Source organism: Odocoileus virginianus, chromosome 11 (assembly GCF_023699985.2).
Source record: "Odocoileus virginianus isolate 20LAN1187 ecotype Illinois chromosome 11, Ovbor_1.2, whole genome shotgun sequence".
In the NCBI taxonomy this organism is placed as follows: Eukaryota; Metazoa; Chordata; class Mammalia; order Artiodactyla; family Cervidae; genus Odocoileus; species Odocoileus virginianus.
In genome coordinates this window covers 782,268-802,956 of record NC_069684.1, presented here as the reverse complement: position 1 = coordinate 802,956, position 20,689 = coordinate 782,268, and the positions used below count along the sequence as shown (strand labels likewise).

Genomic DNA, 20,689 nt, shown 5'->3' with positions numbered 1-20,689 from the left:
GGGACCTCACTTGGCGACCCCAGCGACTGTAGCCCGCCAGGCTGCTCTATCCACGAGAGGAGCCAGCAAGAATACTGGAGCGGGGTGCCATTTCCTTCTCCAAGGCACACACTGATTTGTCTGTAAGTCTTAGTTACTTTCTTAGCATAAAATTTTAGCAGTGGAACTGTTTGGTGAAGAAGTAAATATCCTGAGCATCCTACATACAGTAGGGCTTTTAAAGCTGACGTGAAAGTCGCTCAGTCGTGTCTGACTCTTTGCGACCCCATGGACCATACAGTCTGTGGAATTCTCCAGACCAGAATACTATCGTGGGCAGCCAGCAGATCTTCCCAGCCCAGGAATCAAACCAAGGTCTCCTGCATTGCAGGTGGATTCTTTACAAGCTGAGTTACCAGGGAAGCCTTAGAACTAATGTAAGCTACAATTTTCCCCACTTTACTTTTGTCTCTTTACTAGCAGAGATTTGAATCTTATGTAATGAGATGGATTCTTCCCCCATGAAGCTAGAAAGTCACCTGTGGCTTCTGGGGCTGTCAGCTGGTTCCACCAATTTTGAGTACCTCACTGTTCTAATTGCATATTCTGAAGTTGGCAGTGAAATTTATTTTCATAAATGGCATTATAATGTAACAGAGTTCACAAGAAATTAAGTGGAGTAAAGCGCTTCTCTCCACCAATCTGCAAAATTAATTTTCTGCTGGGTTAGATGGGAATTGGATTTACCCTCTGCTGGTGCTGGCGACATGCGAGGGGAGAACATGCGCCAGTGTGTGAACTTCAGGGTCTAACAACAGGAAGCAGCGGCTCTGTCACGAGACGGATCCACCCCACGCCCGCCAGAACCGCGCACCCCTGTCCCTCTCGGATTCTTCATCAGAGGGATTACAAACCTGGGGACCGACGGTCTCTACTCTTTACTTGGTTCTTCAGGAAGACCAAGTCTGTGCCCTTAGGTACTCGGTAAACGTTACAGAGGACCCCTGCCCACACTCTGACCTGCTTCTTCAAGCTTTCAGGGCTGGCGCTCACTGGACAGACTCCCCGGAGCCCATCTGGGTACAGGGAGCGGGCTGAGGCCCCTGACCCAGGACCACGGGTCCGGCTGGCCACGCCTCTGCCCCGCGCGCCCATCATCACCTCTCTCGTGGCCTGGCTGCTTCCTGCTGAGACTGTCTGTCCAGCCGTCTGTCTGTCGGGACACTCACGCCCCCCAAGCCTGGGGAACCGAGGTGCAGGCAGAACGCAGCGTGACGGGGATGGAGGGGTTGTGCGGGGGCCGAGGAAAGAAGGGAGGACAGAGACACGCTGAAGCAGGCGCCGGTGCATGTAGGCACAGAAGCGTTTACTCACGAGTGTGACTCGGGGAAGGCCTTACCTAGAGAGTCGTTCGTGCTGCAGAAAGGAGACAAACGAGAAATCAGTGTTAGCCGCGGGCTGAGGGTTATCATCTCCACTTACAAGTGTACTTTCCAAACCAGACACCTCAGCTTCACAGCTGCAGACGGTGCAGCTTCGCAGGTTAAAGAAAGGCTGCTCAGCAAAGCACCCCCCCACGTGCCCAGGACTCTCAAGACTTGCGGCCGGGGAAGGGGGGGTGCATCTCATTAAGCTGGGGTTCAGCAACCTGTGACAGGACCACCAGCCCCTGTGACAGAACCACCAGCCCCCAACAAATGGCTCTGCGTCCCAGGACCACGTGGGCCTGCAACGGCCGCCTCTCTGCATCTCAGCATCCCGTCTACCCATCTCCTACCATTCACACTCAGCCCTGCTCTCGGGGACGCCCTCATCTATTCCGTGAAGGTCCAGGACCGTCCCCACTCCCCCCATGCCCCTCGTGAAGGGAGAAGAGGGCAGGCAGAGGCCCCCTTGTAACCAGGACAGTGGGAGAGCCTGAGAAAGCACCAAGACCTCAGAAGGAAGGGGCTTACAGGTTTCAGCTGGGAGCTCAGCTGCTTATAGTCACGGCAGACACCAGTGTAACAGTATGCCTGTTTCACACTTATTTTTGATCACAGATGACCTTTACCTTATCTCCACTCTTCTAATAAAAGAACTCAAGCAAAAAACCAAAAGTCCTCCATTGACGTATATGTATTTATTTCTGTTTTCTAAGGAGTTAATAACAAGGTCCTCGAGGGGAGACAGAAGCAGGAGGAGGACGAACAGGACGCGCAGGTTCCCGCCCGGCTCGGCCTTCCCGGGGTGCGGTAGCCCCACACTGCCCCAAAGCCGTCCGGGGATGGAGCCCCAGCACCACGGGCCGCAGGCCCCGACCCGCTGACCCAGGTGCAAGGTGCCGTCCGGAAGGCCTCGCCTGACCTGGGCTCACGCCCACCAGCTGTTTTCCACAGCGTCCCACCGGACCTCCACCCGGACCTCCACCCAGACCTCCACCCAGACCTCCAGCTGGGAAGTGCTCCCTTGACAGGCGAGAGGCGGCCTTCCTCCACAAATGGCACCGCGTCCCCTGGGTGACCTGCCGTGCAGCTGGGCTGAGCACCAGCGGCCTAGAAGTGAGCGTGTCTGGGTGAAGACCCGTTCCACCGCCCATGGAGGAGGCGCTGCGAGGCGTGTGCGCCGTCTCCTGACCTGGGGCCAGACATCCCGAACACGTGGGCCGGCTCGGGAGTCCTCCTGACTTGGCCCTGGAATGGACCAGCCCCACCCCGCCTCACCGGCCCAGCCGTGTGGCCAGGGGCCTGCCCATCAGGGTGTGCCCTGAGCCCCAGAGAAGCGAGGCCAAACCCTGGGCCGGGCAGCACCAAGGGCTCCACCAAATGGAAGGACAGCGGTGCAGGGCCTGCAGGGAAGCCTGGGTGGCAGAGAAGCTGCGGGACGGAGCGGGGGCACCGAGAGCAGGCCTGTCTGAGCGGCGCGGGCAGACTGGAGTGGGGCGAGGAGACAGAGACAGGGCGCCCCCGCCGCTTCCCAACAGGCACGCACGAGAGATGGGCACACGCGCCCCAGGTCCCGCCCCCCGCCACCACCAGTGACGCCCTGGGGACCGCGCAGCTCAGCACACGCCCGCCCAGCGCACAGGCAGGCTTCCAGGTGGGGCTGTCGGCTCGGGGGGCTCCCCACCCCGCACACAGGTCCTTCAGAGCCTCTGAGCACTTCCGCACCCGACCACCTGCTCCCTCCCGGCTTCTTCAAGCTCCACCCCCACAGGGGAGAGCCCTCCGGGTTTCTCTCCTAAAGAAACCTGGGCAGGGGGTCCTCAGATGGCCTGGTCAGACGACCAGCCAGCACGTGGGCCGCATCTGTTTACTGCCTCGGGGCTTCCTGACGTCCTCTCTGTAAGCATGACCTGTCGGGTGAGACTTTAGCTGCGTCTCCAACTTTAAATTCTGCAGTGCGGACTGTCTCTGGTGAAGACAGGAAATTCAGCGTTCACCAGGTCTGTCTCAGCCAGTTCACCTCCATCAGAGCACACGAGTCACGCCCAGGACTCACTCCTCGCAGGGCAGGGGCCGTGACCTCCCCCTCCTGCTGTCACGCCCCTGTGGTCCTCAGGTGGGGCAGATGGCACATGGGGACACGGACGCCCACGCAAGACACAGACGGTGGGCCAGCCCTGCCACGCCGCCCTCAGGACAGCCGGGTCCCAGAGGGGCCGAACTGGAGGCCGGAGGGCGATGCGCTGATCTGCCTCCCCTGGACTTGCACCAGAAGGCGGGGAGAGCAGGTATCACAGGAATTAGGACTCCTCCCAAGGTGCCCCCTCTAGCGCCCCCCCCACCCCCGCCCCCCCAACTAGTGACCAGTGGAGCCCTCTGGGACCCTCAGCTTTTTACCACCGCCCTCAAGGATGAGCCTCAGCCACGTCTTGAGGTGACCCGGCCCCTCAGAGGAGAGTGAGTCTCAGGAAAGGCTACACACGCACCGATTCGGAGGACACCGGGGTTCCCAGAGCCGGCACTCGCCTTACGGCTGGAATGAGCCTGAGGAGGCTTCTTAGAGCCCCGAGGGCAGGCGGGCCTGGACGGGCACAGGACCTGGGACGCAGACCCGGCCTCGGACAGCATGGTGCTGGTGCAGAGACCGTCTTCCAGAAACAACGGCCGTGCCTGGCTTCTTAATGCCCCAGGGAATCTGGCGTCTAACGGAAAAACACCAGCTACGTGTAGGGAGACAGAAGTCTGGGCTTCTTGATAAAAGGAGCCATCACTCACTAAGACCAGCTCCCGGCCACCTGGACACTGCACCTCATTCAGAAGCGTGGGCCTGCCCCTGGGGGCGCAGGCTTGCTGGCGTGCTCTCGGGGCTGCAAGCCCGTCAAGGACATCACGAGGGGCGGGGGAAGGCCCAGGGCCCCCCAGCGGCGCCGGACCCACAGGTGAGGACAGACGCCTGGCGGCCCGTGCTCGAGTCAGCACGTCTCAGGAAGGACTCCCGGTTAGAGACGGCGCCGTCGGCCACGAGACGGACCGTGTGCTGCGTCTGGGCCGGAGGGAGACTGCTCACTCTCGCAGCCTCTCGGCCCAGCCCGGGGCCCCAGCAGCAGAGATGGCAAGCTGCTCAGAGCGCGAGCACAGAAAACAGAAAGTGAGGGGGAGGACCCGACAGACTACAGTTCAGAAACGCTCCCAAACCAAGAAGCTGGCTCCTCCCACCCATCCCTCCCGAATTCTCCCGCAGCGACCTCACTGGCTGGGGCCTGTTTCTAATAAGAGGAGGAGCCGAGGGCGCCGTGAATTTACAAGGCCGTCCTGCAACGGGACGGGGCCAGGCTGGTTTTGATTTTTGAAATGTAGAGGCTCTCGAAACACCAGCAGCTGGCTTAGAAAAATCCCCACAAAAGCTTTTAGCTTGGAGTTACTGGGAGTTCAGGAAAGTGGATAATTAAAACCAAACTCCTCTGACCAAGTTTAAAATAAAATCGTGGCTCTGGAGGCTGGGCCCAAGGGAGAGGGACAGACCGCATCACGTGCCCACGCCGAGACCAGCGGGCTGACCCCAGAGCCGTGGGAAAGCCTGCTTCTGCGCTCCCTGGACAGGACGCAGCGGGCGCCAAGCCAGCATCTGCCTTGCGCTCAGACAAGGGCCCACCGCGCACCTGGCTGCATCGAGAACGTCCACCAACACGGAGCCTCCCAGAGCCCCTCCCCGCACAGACACAGCCTCGCGCTCTGGGAAGCCTGAACAGACAGCCCGGGGCTCCAGCTCTGAACAGGGCCTTCCTGAGTCCAGACTGTCCCAGCATCTAGACTACACGTGGGGGTGGGGAAGGAAACCGTCCCTCTGTGCAGAGACGCAGGGTCAGGCGCTTCCTGAGTCTGGGGAGGGGTGTCACCAGGTCTCCGCCGGACCAACTTCTCTTCCACACCTGCTGTCTGTGGGGGCCAGGACCCGCCCCGCTGTGCCCCCACTCAGGCTCCTGGCCGAGCCCCTGGGCTGTTCCTGTAGCCCCCGCCTCCGACAGGGATGCCTCACGCCCGTCACAGTTGTCTGCTCCCCTGCCGTCAGCCCGGCATGCCTTGTGCTCAGGGCTGGTGGCTGGGTCAAGCCCGCTGCGCCAAGGGCCGCGTGCCCAAGACGCAGTCCAGGGAGAAACACGTGAGCATGGTGGCAGGCCCCAGGCCACGCCAGGACAGCAGCTCGGGATGTTCTGGAAAGCCCCACGGTGAGAGACTCGGAGGAGCTCATCCCGCACCCCAGGGCAGGAAGCGTCCACAGCACACGGCCCTGCAGCTGCGGCCGGCTGGCGGCTCACAGCCTGAGTCAGAACAACGCCGGCAGTGAGTGTGGAGGCGACACTTGCAGGCAAAATCCCGCTTTTGAAAGTATTAAATTACATCTGACTTCATCGCATTTGACCCCGTTTGTCTTTACCAAGTACTTACTGCACATGGAAAGTAAACCAGGGAAGTCAAGAAACACAGGACTTACACTCAGTTTCTGGAGATGTTTCTGAAAGCTCTCACACCCAGATCGTGACGAGCCGCGTGGGGGGCCACTCTTGCCGCACGAGCTCTGGGGCGTGTCCCCGTCGGCAGAGGCCCCGCGGGCCCTCCGGTCACGCCGTCCGGGCCGGCACCTCCCCTTGAGCACAGTCCCAGCTCCCAAAGAGTCCCCGTGTCTTCTGTGCTGTGCTCAGCCATGGCTGACTCTGCGACCCCGTGACTGTAGCCCGCCAGGCTGCTCTGGCCACGAGGATTCTCCAGCAAGAACACTGGAGTGGGTGGGCATGCCCTCCTCCAGGGGATCTTCCCGACACAAGGATCGAATGCAGGCCTCCTGCACTGCAGGCACGTTCTTCACCGTCTGAGCCCCCAGGGAAGCCCCCCAGATCTTTCGGGAGCTCACAGAGTGCACTGGTTGTAGGAGCAAACGTACAAACACACTGAAGTTTCCCTGAAGAACCCAGGGCAAGCCCTCTGCACTGAAACACCATCCGCAAACTGTCATGGACGCATGAACACAGCATCCTCTCCCCTTCAAGGGCAGGTGACAAGGACCAGGGACCACAAGCTGCGCCCACACGCGTGGCTTCTCAGGGGCCCCTGGCCCGCACGGCTCGGGCGCCGGAGGCTCCATCAGCACCAGCCTGCGCTGCCCACCTGCTCGGCCCCTCGGTCCTCAGTGTGAAGGCTGCAGGTCGCCAGAGGAATCAGCTCAAGCACACCCCTGCCCTTGAGCCAGGGTTTGGATTGTTTGTAGATTTTGATTATCCAGGCTAATCCCTACTTACCCTCTCTAACCCATGGGCACTTCGGGTTATTATTTGACTGTCCAAACAGTTACACTCTCTCTCTGATAACCAGCCTTGAGAGGTCGAGGCTCTGACACAGAGACACTGCTCTCACAGGGAAGCGGGCAGCGATCAAGTCCAGGCCCCCCGGGGAGGGTGTCCGCGCTGTGTCCAAGAAGGCGGCTGGGCCCCGGGATGGGACCGTGCTGGCCCCTGTGGGACACACACAGGACCAGGAACCAGAGGAACCAAAGGCCAGCACGAGCCTTTCCCGTCTCCTGACTGTAACTGTCAGCCCGCCCACGGGGGATGAGGCTGAGAGAGAGCGAGAAGCCGTGCTGGGCCCCTGGAACCATCTCAAATGGGAGATGAGGGCCATGCTGAATGCAGACTGGAGCCCCAGCCTCTCAACCCCACTGGACTCCGCAGCCCTCTGCTCCTGGGTTCTTCGGGACGGACGCCGTCACTGTAACGGACAGATGTGGGCTGTGGCTCCCTGCAGGGGCGTCCCAGGAGGAGCCCTGACCACTGATGCTCCTCCCAGGGCTGTGCTCCCAGCTGCTCCCCACGCGACGTCTGCCCGTGGTTTAGGTCACACATCTCAGTACTCTCTGCCCATGATTTTCTCCTGAGCTTCAGACCAACCACAGCCCATCACCCCTGAGTCTCCCAAAGCACCTCTACCTGGACACACTGCAGTCTGGGGCAGCCGGCCTGCCCCACTGCTGGCTCTGTCCTGCATCTTCTCCGGAGCTGCCCACACCTGGGGTCTGCGGGTCACCCTGGGCCCACCCCGCTGGCCCTCCAGGCAGATGCGCCTACCGTCTGACGGGCTTCCTGTGCCCAGCACCGCACCCATGACTTGACCTCAGGGCTCCCTCTGCCCCGTGTTTCCCCTTGTCTCTCCCATGAGCAGGCAGGCATGTGCCAGGTCAGGATTGTGGGAGCAGGAGAAAGTGACACCTATGGGGTGCTGCTCACTGTCTGCCACAGGGGCCGGGGAGGTGGGGCAGGGAGACGCCGGGCTCAGCAGGGCGGCAGGCAGGGAGATGCTGGACTCAGCAGTGTGGGGGCAGGGTGGATGGAGATGCCGGGCACAGGAGGGGGGAGCAGGGTGACCCCGGGCTCAGTGGGGCCGGGGCGGGGGAGCGGTGTTGGGGTCGGGGTGGATGAAAACACTCGGCTCAGCAAGGCGGGGGGTGGGGCAGGCAGGGAGACTCCCGGCTCAGCAGGGCACAGGCGGGGCGGCCCGTGCTCTGTGGGGTGGTTGCTCCCCTCTGCCCGGGGGGCAGATGCTCGGGGTGGGCGAGCACTCCCTGCTGTCAACCGACCTGACACCAATTGTGCCCTCCTTAGTTTGCAGAGCTGGTTACAATTTTAGCTGGTAAAATGTTCCCTTTATTCACATTAATAGCTGGGATGAAAAATATTATGTAAAATTTGTGTATTTTCTGTTGAGATGTAAGTCCTGAAGGAATAACAATCCAGGTTACGTGGGGAAAATGCTACTGATCTTGGTTTACAGATGCAGGTCAAATCCTATTATCATAAATACCAACCAATTCAAAGAAAATCTGTCTAATTAAAAGACTCCCAGGGTTCAGCTGATGTCCCACTTACTTCAAGACTATTCGGTACAACAATGTCAGCTGAGCACTGCAGACGTTAGACTCTCAGGTATTCTTATCTCCGGGTATGCCCTGTACCAAGGACTATGTTGGCAAATTAGCAAATAATAATTTGAGAATATTGACCACAGGTTACCTGGTTCTTGCTTTCAAGATGATTTTAAAATGCTAAACCATCTAAACTGACTAGTTTTTAAGATAATAGAATTTATAAACTTGAAACCCAATAAACAGTCACAGTGATTAAAGAGCAAAAAAAGTAGCTCAGAATTATTTTTTTAAATATTGGAAAATTACATCAAAAGGAAGTTAGTATGGCATCACTGACTCAATGGACATGAGTTTGAGCACACTCTGGGAGACGGCACAGGACAGGGAGGTCTGGTGTGCCGCCCCGCGGGGTCGCGATGAGTCCGACACGACGGAGCACCCCTGGCGTGCGAGCCCGACGCCTGGAGGAGCCGCTCAGGGCGTGAGAAGGGGCCGACCTTCAAGCGCCCATCAGTCAACACGAGGGCGGCGCCCGCCAGGCTCACGCAGGACCCTGGAAGCCGCCTGGTTCTCCCTGAGCAGCCTGTCACTTAGGGACCGCCCCTCAGGTTTCCGACCGAGGTGCTGAGCTAGCCGAGTCTAGTGTGAGAGCGGAAAGACTCCCCCTCTCGGGGCAGCGGAGACCAGCGCTGTGGGCTAGGAGGGTGGCTGGCAGGTGCCTTCCTCACAGGGCTGGATTTAAAGCCACGTTTAGTAGCATAATCAGGGGTTCAGAGAATGAAAAATGCTTATTATTTTAAAACTACAAACTAGAGAGAGTAAACAAGACCCTTGGCTGGGGAGGACATGCACTGTCTTTTGCATGTAAATGAATATCAAGGAGGATGTTAGTTGCACAATCTCTACGCAAACGTTAGGTTATTACATTATCTTAAAAAGGTCATAGTTTCACCAAGTACAGAAACGCTGAATTACATAATCTTAAAAGTGCAAGATGCTGCTGGGACTTTAGAAGCGTGATAAGACAGTTCAGTTTTCCAGTTGCTGAAAACTCACCCTGTCATTTGTTTTCTGGAGTCAGAAATAACCCTTTCGAGCTGCAGTTTACAGGCTTCCTGAACACCTCAGCGCAGCATGCCCTCAAAACTCCCCCATGACAATAGCCGAGACTTCACAATCCCCCTGAGGATGTTCTCCTTACAGGAAAGGAAAATGGAAGTGTTTGCTGTTTAGCCCTTTGGACGACACTACTTTTCTTAGTGGGGGCTTTGCGGCTCGGGCCTGCAGAACTGGCTCTGGAGGCGTGTGACCTCCGGCAGGACGGCCGTTCCCAGCAGGGCGCCCCAGGTCCTCTGCGGCAGGGCCAGAGATTCTGTCCCTAAGGGGGCTCGGGGGCCCTGGCTCCAGGAGCTGGGGCTCCAAGGGCCTGCAATCTCAAGTCTCCTGTGTCCCCATCACGTCCCAGAGCCACCCAAGCTCGTAACGGCTGTCTGTGAGTTGGGGGGCCCTCAATCCTCACGAGTATTTGCCATGTACTTGCTGAAGAGGGGCCAGGCCCAGTTCCGCACTCTCTGGGGAGGAGGCGGGGGTGGCAGCACCCTCAGCAGGTGCCCGGGGCTCAGAACCGCAGCCCAGCATGTCATCAGGGTGTCTGTGCAGCGCAGGCGCCCTGAGGCGGCGTCAGGAGATGAAATCAGGGTTCCCCACCCATTCCGAGTGTCGACAGCCCTGGGTCAGTCTGCGTGTCTGTCTGATACCCGAGCGGAGCACGAGTGCTTTCCGCAGCACAGACCCAGGCTGCAGGATCCCGGGGCTGCAGCCGGCGGTGGGAGCCCGGCCGCCCCTGACCCAGGAAGCCACACACAGGCCAGGTTTCGGCCCCTCTACCCCAGAGCCTCGACTCTCTCCACCATGGCCTCAGCCTGGAAGTCGGGGGCAGGTGGCCGTTGGGGATCGAGATAGGAAGCAAGCTGCAGCCCGCTTAGAGAGGACACAGGCTCCCTGGCACGGGAAAGGGGCGTCCCTGGAGACGTGAGCGGGGTGCTGCCAGGAGGCACTGCTCTGGGAGTGTCCCCAAGGGCTGAGCGATGCTGATCAGGGCTCCTCTCACCACAGAACGGCCCCGGCTGCCCCCACCTGCAGACCCTGCCTCGCAGCTGCGGGGCGTGGGCTCCCCAGCTCCCTGGGGATGGCAGCAGCCAGGCCACGGGCAAGGAGGCCCCCACGCGGTAATGGTGACACCCAGGAGGAGCCCTGCGGTCACTCACGCTGAGAGGACTCTGAAAACACTCAGCAGACGCGCGGGACTCCGTCAGGGCTCCCCTCCAAACAAGGGGGCTGCGACCGCCCCCCGGAGGAGGCGCCCCGACCCCCGGCCCCCAGCAGCGGGGCGCCCGTGGCCACCGACAGATGCGCCCTGGAGCAGGAGCTGCCGGGGCCGTGGAGACACCACCCGCTGTCACAGCCAGCAGGGGCTCCTTCGGCTTCTCCAGCACAGAATTTCCTGATGGCCCCCGAGGACTGGGACCCCACGTCCGGAACGCCTGCCCTCCGCTGTCCGTCACTCAGAGGTACCCCGTGCACACACACACAGCCTGCACATGCCCGAGGCCACCGCACGCGTGTCCACAGCCCTGGGGGCTGCTGCCCCGGGCACACAGCACTGACCCGGACGCCACAGGAGGGGCCGCCACACACAGCCGGCCTCCACTCTGCCGTCGGCGAGGAGCTCCACCTGAGCCTTCTAAGGCCGTTTCAGGAACAGAAACCCCTCGTTGAGCAGCTCCCAGCCGGCTGGTTCCACAGGCCCCGCAGCACTTCCGCCCAGCCTGGCCCCACAGACCCCAGGGGCCAGCCCATAGCCTACCCCTGCTCCCAGACCCCAGGGCCCAGCCCAGCCCCACAGACCCCAGACCTCAGTCTGGTCCCGACCCCACAGACCCCAGGCGCCAGCCCACAATCCACCCCCCACCCCACAGACCCCAGACCTCAGCCGGGCCCTGACCCCACAGACCCCTGGGCCCAGCCTGATCCCATGATACAGCCTGACCCCAACACACCCCAGGGCCAGTCCATAGCCCGGCCCCGACCCCACAGACCCCAGGGGACAGCCCACAGCCTACTTCCGAGCCCACACCCCAGAGCCGGCCCGGCCCCACAGACCCCAGAGCCCAGTCTGACCCCAACACACCCCAGGGCCAGTCCACAGCCTGGCTCTGACCCCAGCAGATCCCAGGCTCCAGCCCACAGCCTACCCCCGAGCCCAGACCCCAGGGCCCAGCCCAACTCCAACACACCCCAGGGCCAGGCCACAGCCCGGCCCACACCTCACAGACCCGAGACTTCAGCCTGATCCTGACCCCACAGACCCCAGGGCCAAGTCTGCCCTGGAAAGATCCCAGAGCCCAGCCCACAGCCCCACCCCGACAGAGCATGGATGGAGGGGGTCCGCTTACTCGGAGTGTCTTGGCCGTCGGGGAGGGCGAGGCCGGGGGTGAGTCCGACTGAGCCATCCTGCTCCGAGCCAGGTCCTTGCCCCGGCCATGCAGCGAGGACATGGCCCCGGCAGGGGTGCAGGAGGGGCAGGGCCACCAGAACACCCCCGAGCGTGCCTCAGAGCTGAGGGGGTCAAGGGCGAGGCCCCGTCGGTGAGTCCACGCGGGGTCTGAGCGCGTCCAGTCTAGCTCAGCCCGCTTCTCCCCGAGGAGCTTCTCACGGAGGCCCGTGCCCACAGAACGGGGTCCAGGTTCCAGGACCGGAGGTCACGCCCGGGAGGACAAGCCTGCAAACAACCCCCGTGTCTTCATCTGCAGGGAGGACGCGCCAGCCCCCTGGACACCATGCTGCCTCCCGGAGCCGGGCGCCTGGGCTGCACTGTGCCCTGTGACCGTCGGCTGCGACAAGCACAGCTTAAAGGACTTAAACGCACAGACACCAAACGTAAATAAGGCAGCCAGGGTTCCAGAGAAGGAAGCGGTCTGGGGAAGTCCGAGGAGGCTGCTCTTACATATAAACACGCGGCCCCACACGCTCCCGCCCTCCACTCTGACATTCCAAATCCTATTCGCTCAGCGAGGAATGCTGGACGAGGGCCAAGGGCAAAGATGCACTTTCCACTCGGAATTCGGGTTGCCACTTGCAGGAGAAGAAAGCCGGCAGCTTCTGGGAAGGCAGGGGTGCCCTGGGGGCTCGGGGAAAAAGCCACGGCCCCTGCCCCCGGCCCCACTTCTCAGAGGTGTCTCCCAGGGGGAGTGGGGACTCTCCCACATCTGGGCCATGAGCAGCAAAGCGCATGCAAGCCTTTCATGTCCAGTGTAACCACACGCCACTCCTGCCGCCCAGTGAGGAAGCCGCGAGTTGAAACTCCGGCCACGGCGGAGGAAGCTCTCCGCACACGAGACCCCGCTGGCTGGCGGAGCCTCTGAGAACACAGCTCAGCAGAGTTTTACAAAATGCCATCATCGGAGGATCACGATGGGCGGGGACGGGTGGGCGGAGAGAGCAAGGGGGAGCCAGGAGAGGAAGGAGGCTGCGGGGAGTCCAGAGTTAAGCAGAGGAATTTCTCCGCCTGGTGTGGAAGGGCTCTGCGTCTGGCCTTGAAACATCTCACGTTTAATCTCCTGTGCTCTGTGTCATGGCCACCGCAGCCAACATTTCCAGGCCGAGTGCTTTCTAAGCCAGCGGCTCCGTCCCCAATGTAACAAGGCCCTCCAAACGGACGCTCTCCCTGCACGCGTCCCCAGCAAGCCCCTTCCTCTCCAACACTATGGTATCTTCCCCACCCTTCTGAGCAACTTCTGGAGCTGAATCAAGGGAACTGCTCTGGGGCTGCCCTGAAGAACACAGGCTGAAACGTCTAGACAGGGGCCCTGATCCATTCTCACTCTAAAAGCCCCCTAGGAGGACTGATTAATTCTACCATGAACCAGTTACATGCATCCAAAAGGCAGTGATCTTGGGGCTCAGATCTACAAGTCTGATCTTCTGAATCCTACCTAAAAGCTATTCCTGTGTCTGGAGGGCAGGAGGAGAAGAGGACGACAGAGGATGAGATGGCTGGATGGCATCACCAACTCGATGAACACGAGTTTGTGTAAAACTCTGGGAGTTGGTGATGGACAGGGAGGCCTGGCGTGCTGCGGTTCATGGGGTCGCAAAGAGTCGGACACGACTGAGTGACTGAACTGAACTGAACCAGTCTCCGGGGGTGAGTCTTCCTCTGTTGGACCTTCCCACTTAGAAGGGGGACACCAAGGAGACACTCCCGCAGCGGGACAGGCTGCGGAGGTTGGGCATGGTGAGCGCGGGAAGCTGCTCCCGCCGTCCCCGCACGCCTCGTGCCTGCGTCTCGGCAGCACCGACCACGGTCAGGCTCTCCATGTCTCAGTGTCTCTAACACCCATCACCTCGCCCGGCCCTCTCCCCGACACAGAAAAGGACGACCACCCTAGAGACAGGGAGACCAGCCCTCATGGGTGGACGACATGGCAGGAGACGCACAGCCAGCGAGGGAAAAGCGAGGTGCAGCAGCTGGGGGGACGCCCTGACTTCAGGGCAGCCAGCTCCAGCCACTCGTGCAGATGCTGGCCGTCCGGGATGCTCACAGGAAGCGCCAGGAGTGCAGGGACAGAGACGAAATCTCCAGAAAGGTAAATCTCAGCTCTTCCTTTATCCACTGGTCCTTTTATATGTTTGACTTTTTCCTCAAGCTGGCCCACACTGTTTCCCTTCTCACTAGCAAGGCGTCAGCCCTGAGGACGTCCAGGTGTCCTTCCCACACCACTGGTCCCAGCCCTGCACCTCTCGGCTGAGTCTGACCTGGTTTTCAGGCAGCACCGCGTCTCAGTACCAGCGCCGTCATCGGGCGGCCACAGATGAAAACACCGTGGTTTTCTCCACACCGCCCCATCACAAAGCGTGACCCTCTGACCTGCGCTGCGCGCACACGTCCTCGCGGGGCCGCGGCTCAGTCAGGCGGGCAGTGTGGAGCAATGCCGCAGCAGGAGTGGCCCTCTCGGGCTCCACCTGAGGGTCTGGCCCTCATCTCAGCCTCGGCACCAAAGCACCTACGAAAGGCGCCCTCCAGAGAGCGCGTGACACAGTTTATTTCCACACAGGCAGGGAGGAGAGAACGTTGGGTTTGTTTTTCACTTCTTCCAGGGAGACAAAGGAAAAAAGTTCACCAATGACAGAGGAGGTTCTCTGTCATAACTGAACCGAGTCCCAGGCCGTCGGCTTAGCAATGACGGGAGGTTCTCTGTCATAACTGAACCAGAGTCCCAGGCCCTCGGCTGAGCAGTGATAGGAAGTTCTCTGTTATAACTGAACCGAGTCCCAGGCCGTCGGCTCAGCAGAACTCCGCCAACATGGGGACCAGACGCAGGCACCTCCGTGCCCTCCTGCGTCTGATGGCGCGTGTGCGCCCGGCGGGGACAGGAGACCCCCTCCCACAGCAGGTGGGCTGTGTCCTGCCCAGCCGCACCTGAGGGCTCTCCCAGCCTCCCTTAGTGGGCTTCTTAGTTCAGAACCGATGAGTCAGGTGAGTCACTTCTAATGTCTCCTCTCGCGTCTTAACCCAAGACAGCTGAATGCCACGGCTTACAAGTGATGATGCCCAGCAAGATGTACCCCAGCGCAGCAGCACAGCTCGCACCTGCCTCTCAGGGACGGCGTGTGCTCCGAGGCCGGGCCGCCGGCTCGAGAAGAAACGCCCCGAGTCCCAGCCCTCCTTCCTCAAGGAGGGCCGTGCTTCCCGTGCTCCCCCATGAACGGACAACTCCGGGCTGCGCTCACCCCCAGAGAAGCGCAGACAGCAGCTGCCTCCGAATCCAGCCTGCGTGAGCAGGTGGCAAACATGACGTTATTACACTCCCGGGAGCATTTCAGCTACTGTGTCGGCTGCATCTGCCGTTCGACCCAGACCAGCCTGTGGCGGGGCCTCGTGTTTACCCACAAGAGATCTAAGTGCTCAGAGACACGAGCGGTCGCCCACCAGGCCCCTCTGTCCGCACGACTCTCCAGGCAGGAATACTGGAGCGGAATGCCATTTCCTCCTCCAGGGGGTCGTTCTGATCCAGGGATCGAACCCTCACTTCCTGCACTGCAGGCTGACTGTTTACCACTGAGTCACCAGGGAAGCCTGTACGTCTCCATATCCACGTCTCATTTATTCTCTGGTCCATGGTCAAACTGATTTTTAATTCCTGAGGGTAGAATACACAAATATAAATGTATGTACCCAGAAACAGAGTGGATATACCCACAGAACTGCATGCCAAATATGAACAATTGCTAAAAACAGTCTCATAATCAGACTGTAAACCCAAAGGGAGTTTATTTTATCATGCTACATATAACCTGTGCCGGTCAGGAAACAACGGTTAGAGCTGGACATGGAATAAGGGACTGTTTTAGAGGGAAAAGAGTATGTCATGGCTGTATATTGTCAACTCTGCTTATTTAACTTATATTCAGAGTACATCATGAAACACTGGGCTTGATGAAGCACAAGCTGGAATCAAGATTGCCGGGAGAAACATCAATAACTTCAGATATGCAGATGACACCACCCTTATGGCAGAAAGCGAAGAACTCAAGAGCCTCTTGATGAAAGAGGAGCATGAAAATGGCGGCTTAAAACTCAACATTCAAAAAAAACTAAGATCATGGCATCCAGTCCCATCACTTTATGGCAAATAGATGGGAAAACAATAGAAACAGTGGCTGACTTTATTTTCTTGGGCTCCAAAATCACTGTGGACGATGACTGCAGCCACAAAATTAAAAGACACTTGCTCCTTGGAAGAAAGGATATGACTAACCTAGACAGCATATTAAAAAGCAGAGACACCACTTTGCCAACAAAGGTCCATCTGGTCAAAGCTATGGAGTAGTCATGTATGGATGTGAGAGTTGGACTATAAAGAAAGCTGAGCGCCAAAGAATTGATGCCTTTGAATTGTGGTGTTGGTGAAGACTCTTGAGAGTCCCTTGGACTGCAAGGAGATCCACCCAGTCCATCCTAAAGGAGATCAGTCCTGGGTGTTCACTGGAAGGACTGATGCTGAAGCTCCAATTCTTTGGTCATGTGATGCAAAGAGCCAACCCATTGGAAATGACGCTGATGCTGGGAAAGACTGAAGACAAGAGGAGAAGGGGACGACAGAGGATGAGATCGTTGGATGGCACCACTGACTCAACAGACATGACTCTGAGCAAACTCCAGGAGATAATGAAGGAAAGGGGAGCCTGGTGTGTTGCAGTTCATGAGGTCACAAAGAGTTGGACATGACTGAGGTCACAAAAATGAACAAGGGAGTGCTGCATAAAATCCTGCAGTGCTTCTGGCCAAGGGGTCAGAAAAGGGCTTCTGCACTTTTGAGGGTCACAGCTGAGCCCCGGGGTGAAACGTTTAAGTTAACAAATAAACACTGTAGGAGTTTAGCCAGAAATGTTAAGGTCTAGACTTTTCTGAAGATCCCAACCTGAAACCCACTCATCCTGAACTGCAGCCTCTTCATAAGAGTGGTGGGGATGGGGTTGGGGGCAGACAGTTGGTTTGGGAAGATGAGGGAGACTTCCAACAAGCTCTTCCCGGCCCCAGGGAACTCTGCTCAAAGTCTGGCAGCCAACATCTAGTCTTTCAAAAATCCTGCTGCTTCTTGCAAATCAATTTTGGGGGATAGCATAGTATATAAACTTCTGAGACACCATAACATACAATATTTTAGTTCAGGTTTAGGGAAGGAGGCAATGAGCCAAGTTATTAACAATTATGAACTATGAACAGTTCAAGATATCCGTTCCTCGGTTTGTAACCAAGAATTTGGAACACAACAATAATTTTCAGGCCTACTTATTAATATAGGGCCAAATAAAGTATTTTCCATTTTTAACCATCAACTTGATTTTCTTCCATCAATCCACCGAACACCACTGAGCGCTCATGCGACAAACTTCCTAAACAAACAGGTCTTTCCACCTTGAGGAGGCCGGCACACGTCAGCACACACTCAGAAGAGTCAGGGGTCCTAGGAGCCTCATGGGTTTATGCTGCTGTTTTCATTCCTGGGTGCCTGGGCGGGGGCACCAGCATCACAGCGGGACGGGAGGAGGAGCTGTGAGGACACAGGAAGCTGTCAGGCATCCCGGCTCTGCCCGTTCCGTCTCCACCCGCAGCTTGGTCTGTGCGAGCGGAGGTGCCCGCTGCGGGGGCGGGCAGAGACTCCTGAGCGAGAGGGCCCAGGGGGAGCGCACCCCAAGGCAGCCTCCTGCCCTCACCACCCCTGGGGGGAGCCCTTCCCGAGGAGAGCCGGTCCTCACCCCGCACCTGCGTGGGTTCTGGCTTCCATCCCCGTCTCTGCACAGCGGTAGGGGCAGACGCCCTCTGACGGAGCCCCCCGAGGCCTGGTAAAGCCTCCGCAGATTGGCTCGGGCCTGGCGCCTCTGGCCCAGGGTTGGAAGGCGGTGGTTAGGGTATTACCCGATTTCCTCTAGTGGTTATGGGGCTTTTCTATTTTCCTATTACTTCTTGAATAATTTTGGTATTTTATATTTTACGAGAAAAGTATCTGCTTAAACCAAGTTTTCATGCTTATGGTCATAATGCGGTCCAAAACCGTGTCTCATGATTAGTGTCTACTTTTTAATTCTGTCCCGCCCCCCCGTCCAGTACTGCGCACTCCGACGACCGCAGCAGCCCCCCCATGCCGTCAGCGTGTCACCAGTCCACTGTGTTCTGTCTTTTCACAGAACCAGCTTCTGGTCTCACAGGTCACCTCGACCGCTGCTCTGTTTTCGGTTCATTAATTTGTGCTCCTCTCTTTACCTCACCCTTTCTACTGCACTTGGGCATTCTCTGCTGTCCTCCCAGCATCTCAAGTTTGAAAGCTTGGCTTACTCGTTCTTTCTTATTTTCATGTGTTTTCAACTGTACCTCTGCACTCAAGGGTGTCGCTTTTTCTCTTTACTGCCCCTCCAGGGTCTAGTGTGGAGCGACCTCATTCTAAACACTTTCTGACTGATGACAGTAGCCTCTCTGGCGCACGCTGCGTATTTATAAGGGAGCTTTCAGCGTCCTTGTCCCACGTGCGCTGCTGCTGCAGCCTCTGCGGTGTCGAGGCCGCCTCACCGTCTCTCCTGCTCTCAGGGTGGACCGAGCCGCCACCGGCTGAGGGACGCTCCGCTGTGCCGGGGCGCAGCATCCCTCTCGCCCCCTTTGTCCAGCATGAAGCGCGTCCCCCTCCACCCCTCCCCGCAGTGCACTCCGGCAGAACCACAGCCTTGTTCAAACTTACCCTCCTGCCGACTCTGCTGCGAGGGGCTGGCACAGAAATACACCACCACGCCACCGGTCTCAACGTAAATACACCGCTGTGAGCCAGCGTGGGCCCCAGGCTGCCACTCGCCTTCCAGGGCCGCACTCGTACCCTTTCCACATGTTGTTCCCAGGCTGCTGGTCTGCCTGCTGCTTCACTGGGGAACGGCAGCAGGCAGGCCACATCCCAGCCGTGGTGGCCCTTTCCCACAGGCTCCGCAGCCCAGCCCTGCCCTCTGCCCCCTCACCCCACCGCTCCTGCCAGGCCACTGATCTGCTCCGTGTGGTTCTGGGCTTGCTCCCTACTGTCCACCTCCCCTAGGCCCATCAGCCAAATTCTCCATCTCAGAAGCACCCTTGTCTTGACCCCATCTCTCCTGTGAGCTATCATTGCATTTCCCTGCCCGCCTCTGCTGAGAAACTTGTTTGCAGAAAATGACTTTTCCCATGTTTCTAATTCCTCTCCCCAGCTGTGTCTTGAAACCTCTGGTGCCAGCCTCTCTGCCCCCCGGCCCCGCCCAGGTCCCCGCTGACCCCACATGGATGCCACTGGGCAGCCGCCAGCCTTCACCACCCGACCCGCCGGAAACACTGTCTCCTTGGTGCTCCTCCCTCCACACGGGACGGAGCACCGCGTCCCGGGTCCCCTCCGGCCCCAGGCCCGAGGTCCTCTGCAGTGCGGAGCGGACCCAGCTCAGTCCTGGACGCTGTCCTGTCTCAACTGCCTCTCCATCCCCTCAGTCTCACGGCTTTCAGCATCACCCAGACGCGCACAGGCCTGCTGGCCCAGTCTTCCGGCAGGGCAGCCGCAGAGACCTCAAGCTCAACAGCCCCCACCCAGACTCTGCATCCCTCCCCAACCTGCGGCCTCCAGCTGCTGGCAACTCGGGCTTTCCAGCTGCTCAGACCAAAGACCTTGGGGTTGCCAAGACCCCTCTTTCCCTCACATCCCAAATGCCCAGAATATTTTTTCCACTGAGGTATAGTTCATGCACAATATTATATGTTTCAAGTGTACAATATAATGAGTTACAATTGTTAAGTTGTATTCCATTTATAGTTATAATAAAAAACTATATTCCCTGTGCTGTACAACATATCCGTGTAGCTTACTTATTTTATACACAGTGGTTTTCACCTCTTTATCCCCTGCTCCATATCTCCTCCCCCTTTCCGCTCCCAACCAGGAACCACTGGTTTCTTCTCTGTATCTGGGAATCTGCTGCTTCTTCATTTGCTTTTTGGATTCCACACAGGAATGATAGCATACTTTTCTTCCTCTGACATTTCATGTAGTATAATGCCTTCCAACTCGAACCACATTGCTGTAACAGCAAAATTCCGTTCTTTGCTGTGGCTGAGTAATATTCCACTGCACACACCTTCTCTATCCATTCATCTGCGGACAGACACCCAGGCTGCTTCCGTATCTTGGTAACTGTGAATAATGCTGTTATGAACATGGGTGCATTATCTTTTCAAATCACTTTTTGTTTTCTCTGGATGTATATCCAGGAGCAAAACTGCTGGGTCACATGACAGTTCCATTGCTAGCGTTTTGCTTTTCATAGCGGCTGCACCAGTTTACATTCCCGTCAACGGTCTCCGTGTGTGTGGGGTCCCTTTTCTCCACGTCCTCACCATGTTATTTGTGTGGTTTTTTTTTTGGATGACAGAAACTCTGAGAGGTGTGAGGTTTTAAAGTAAAACGGTGGTTCTAGTTTACATTTTCCTGATGATTAATGATGCTGGCCATCTCTGTATCTTCTCTGGAAAAATATCTATTCAGGTCTGCTGCTTGTTTTTTAATTGAGTTGTTTGCTTTTATGGGGCTTCCCTGGTAGCTCAGCTGGCAAAGAATCCACCTGCAATGCAGAAGACCCGGGTTCAATTCCTCGGTCGCGAAGATCCGCTGGAGAAGGGACAGGCTGCCCACTCCAGTACTCATGGGCTTCCCTGGGGGCTCAGATGATAAAGAATCTGCCTGCAATGTGAGAGACCTGGGTTCGATCCCTGACTTGGGAAGATGCCCTGGAGGAGGGCATGGCAACCCACTCC

General features: G+C 58.1%; 1 protein-coding gene across 4 annotated transcripts in view; it reads right to left on the bottom strand.

Annotated features, from left to right (window-relative positions):
* The window catches only part of PPP1R12B (protein phosphatase 1 regulatory subunit 12B), a 171,197-nt gene that overhangs the window by 16,474 nt on the left and 134,034 nt on the right, over positions 1 to 20,689 (bottom strand). For all 4 annotated transcript variants that reach the window (XM_070473796.1, XM_070473794.1, XM_070473795.1 and 1 more), the window contains one exon: positions 1,379 to 1,395. In XM_070473796.1, the coding sequence (XP_070329897.1) occupies positions 1,379 to 1,395 (17 nt within the window). The remainder of the gene's footprint in view (positions 1 to 1,378; positions 1,396 to 20,689) is intronic.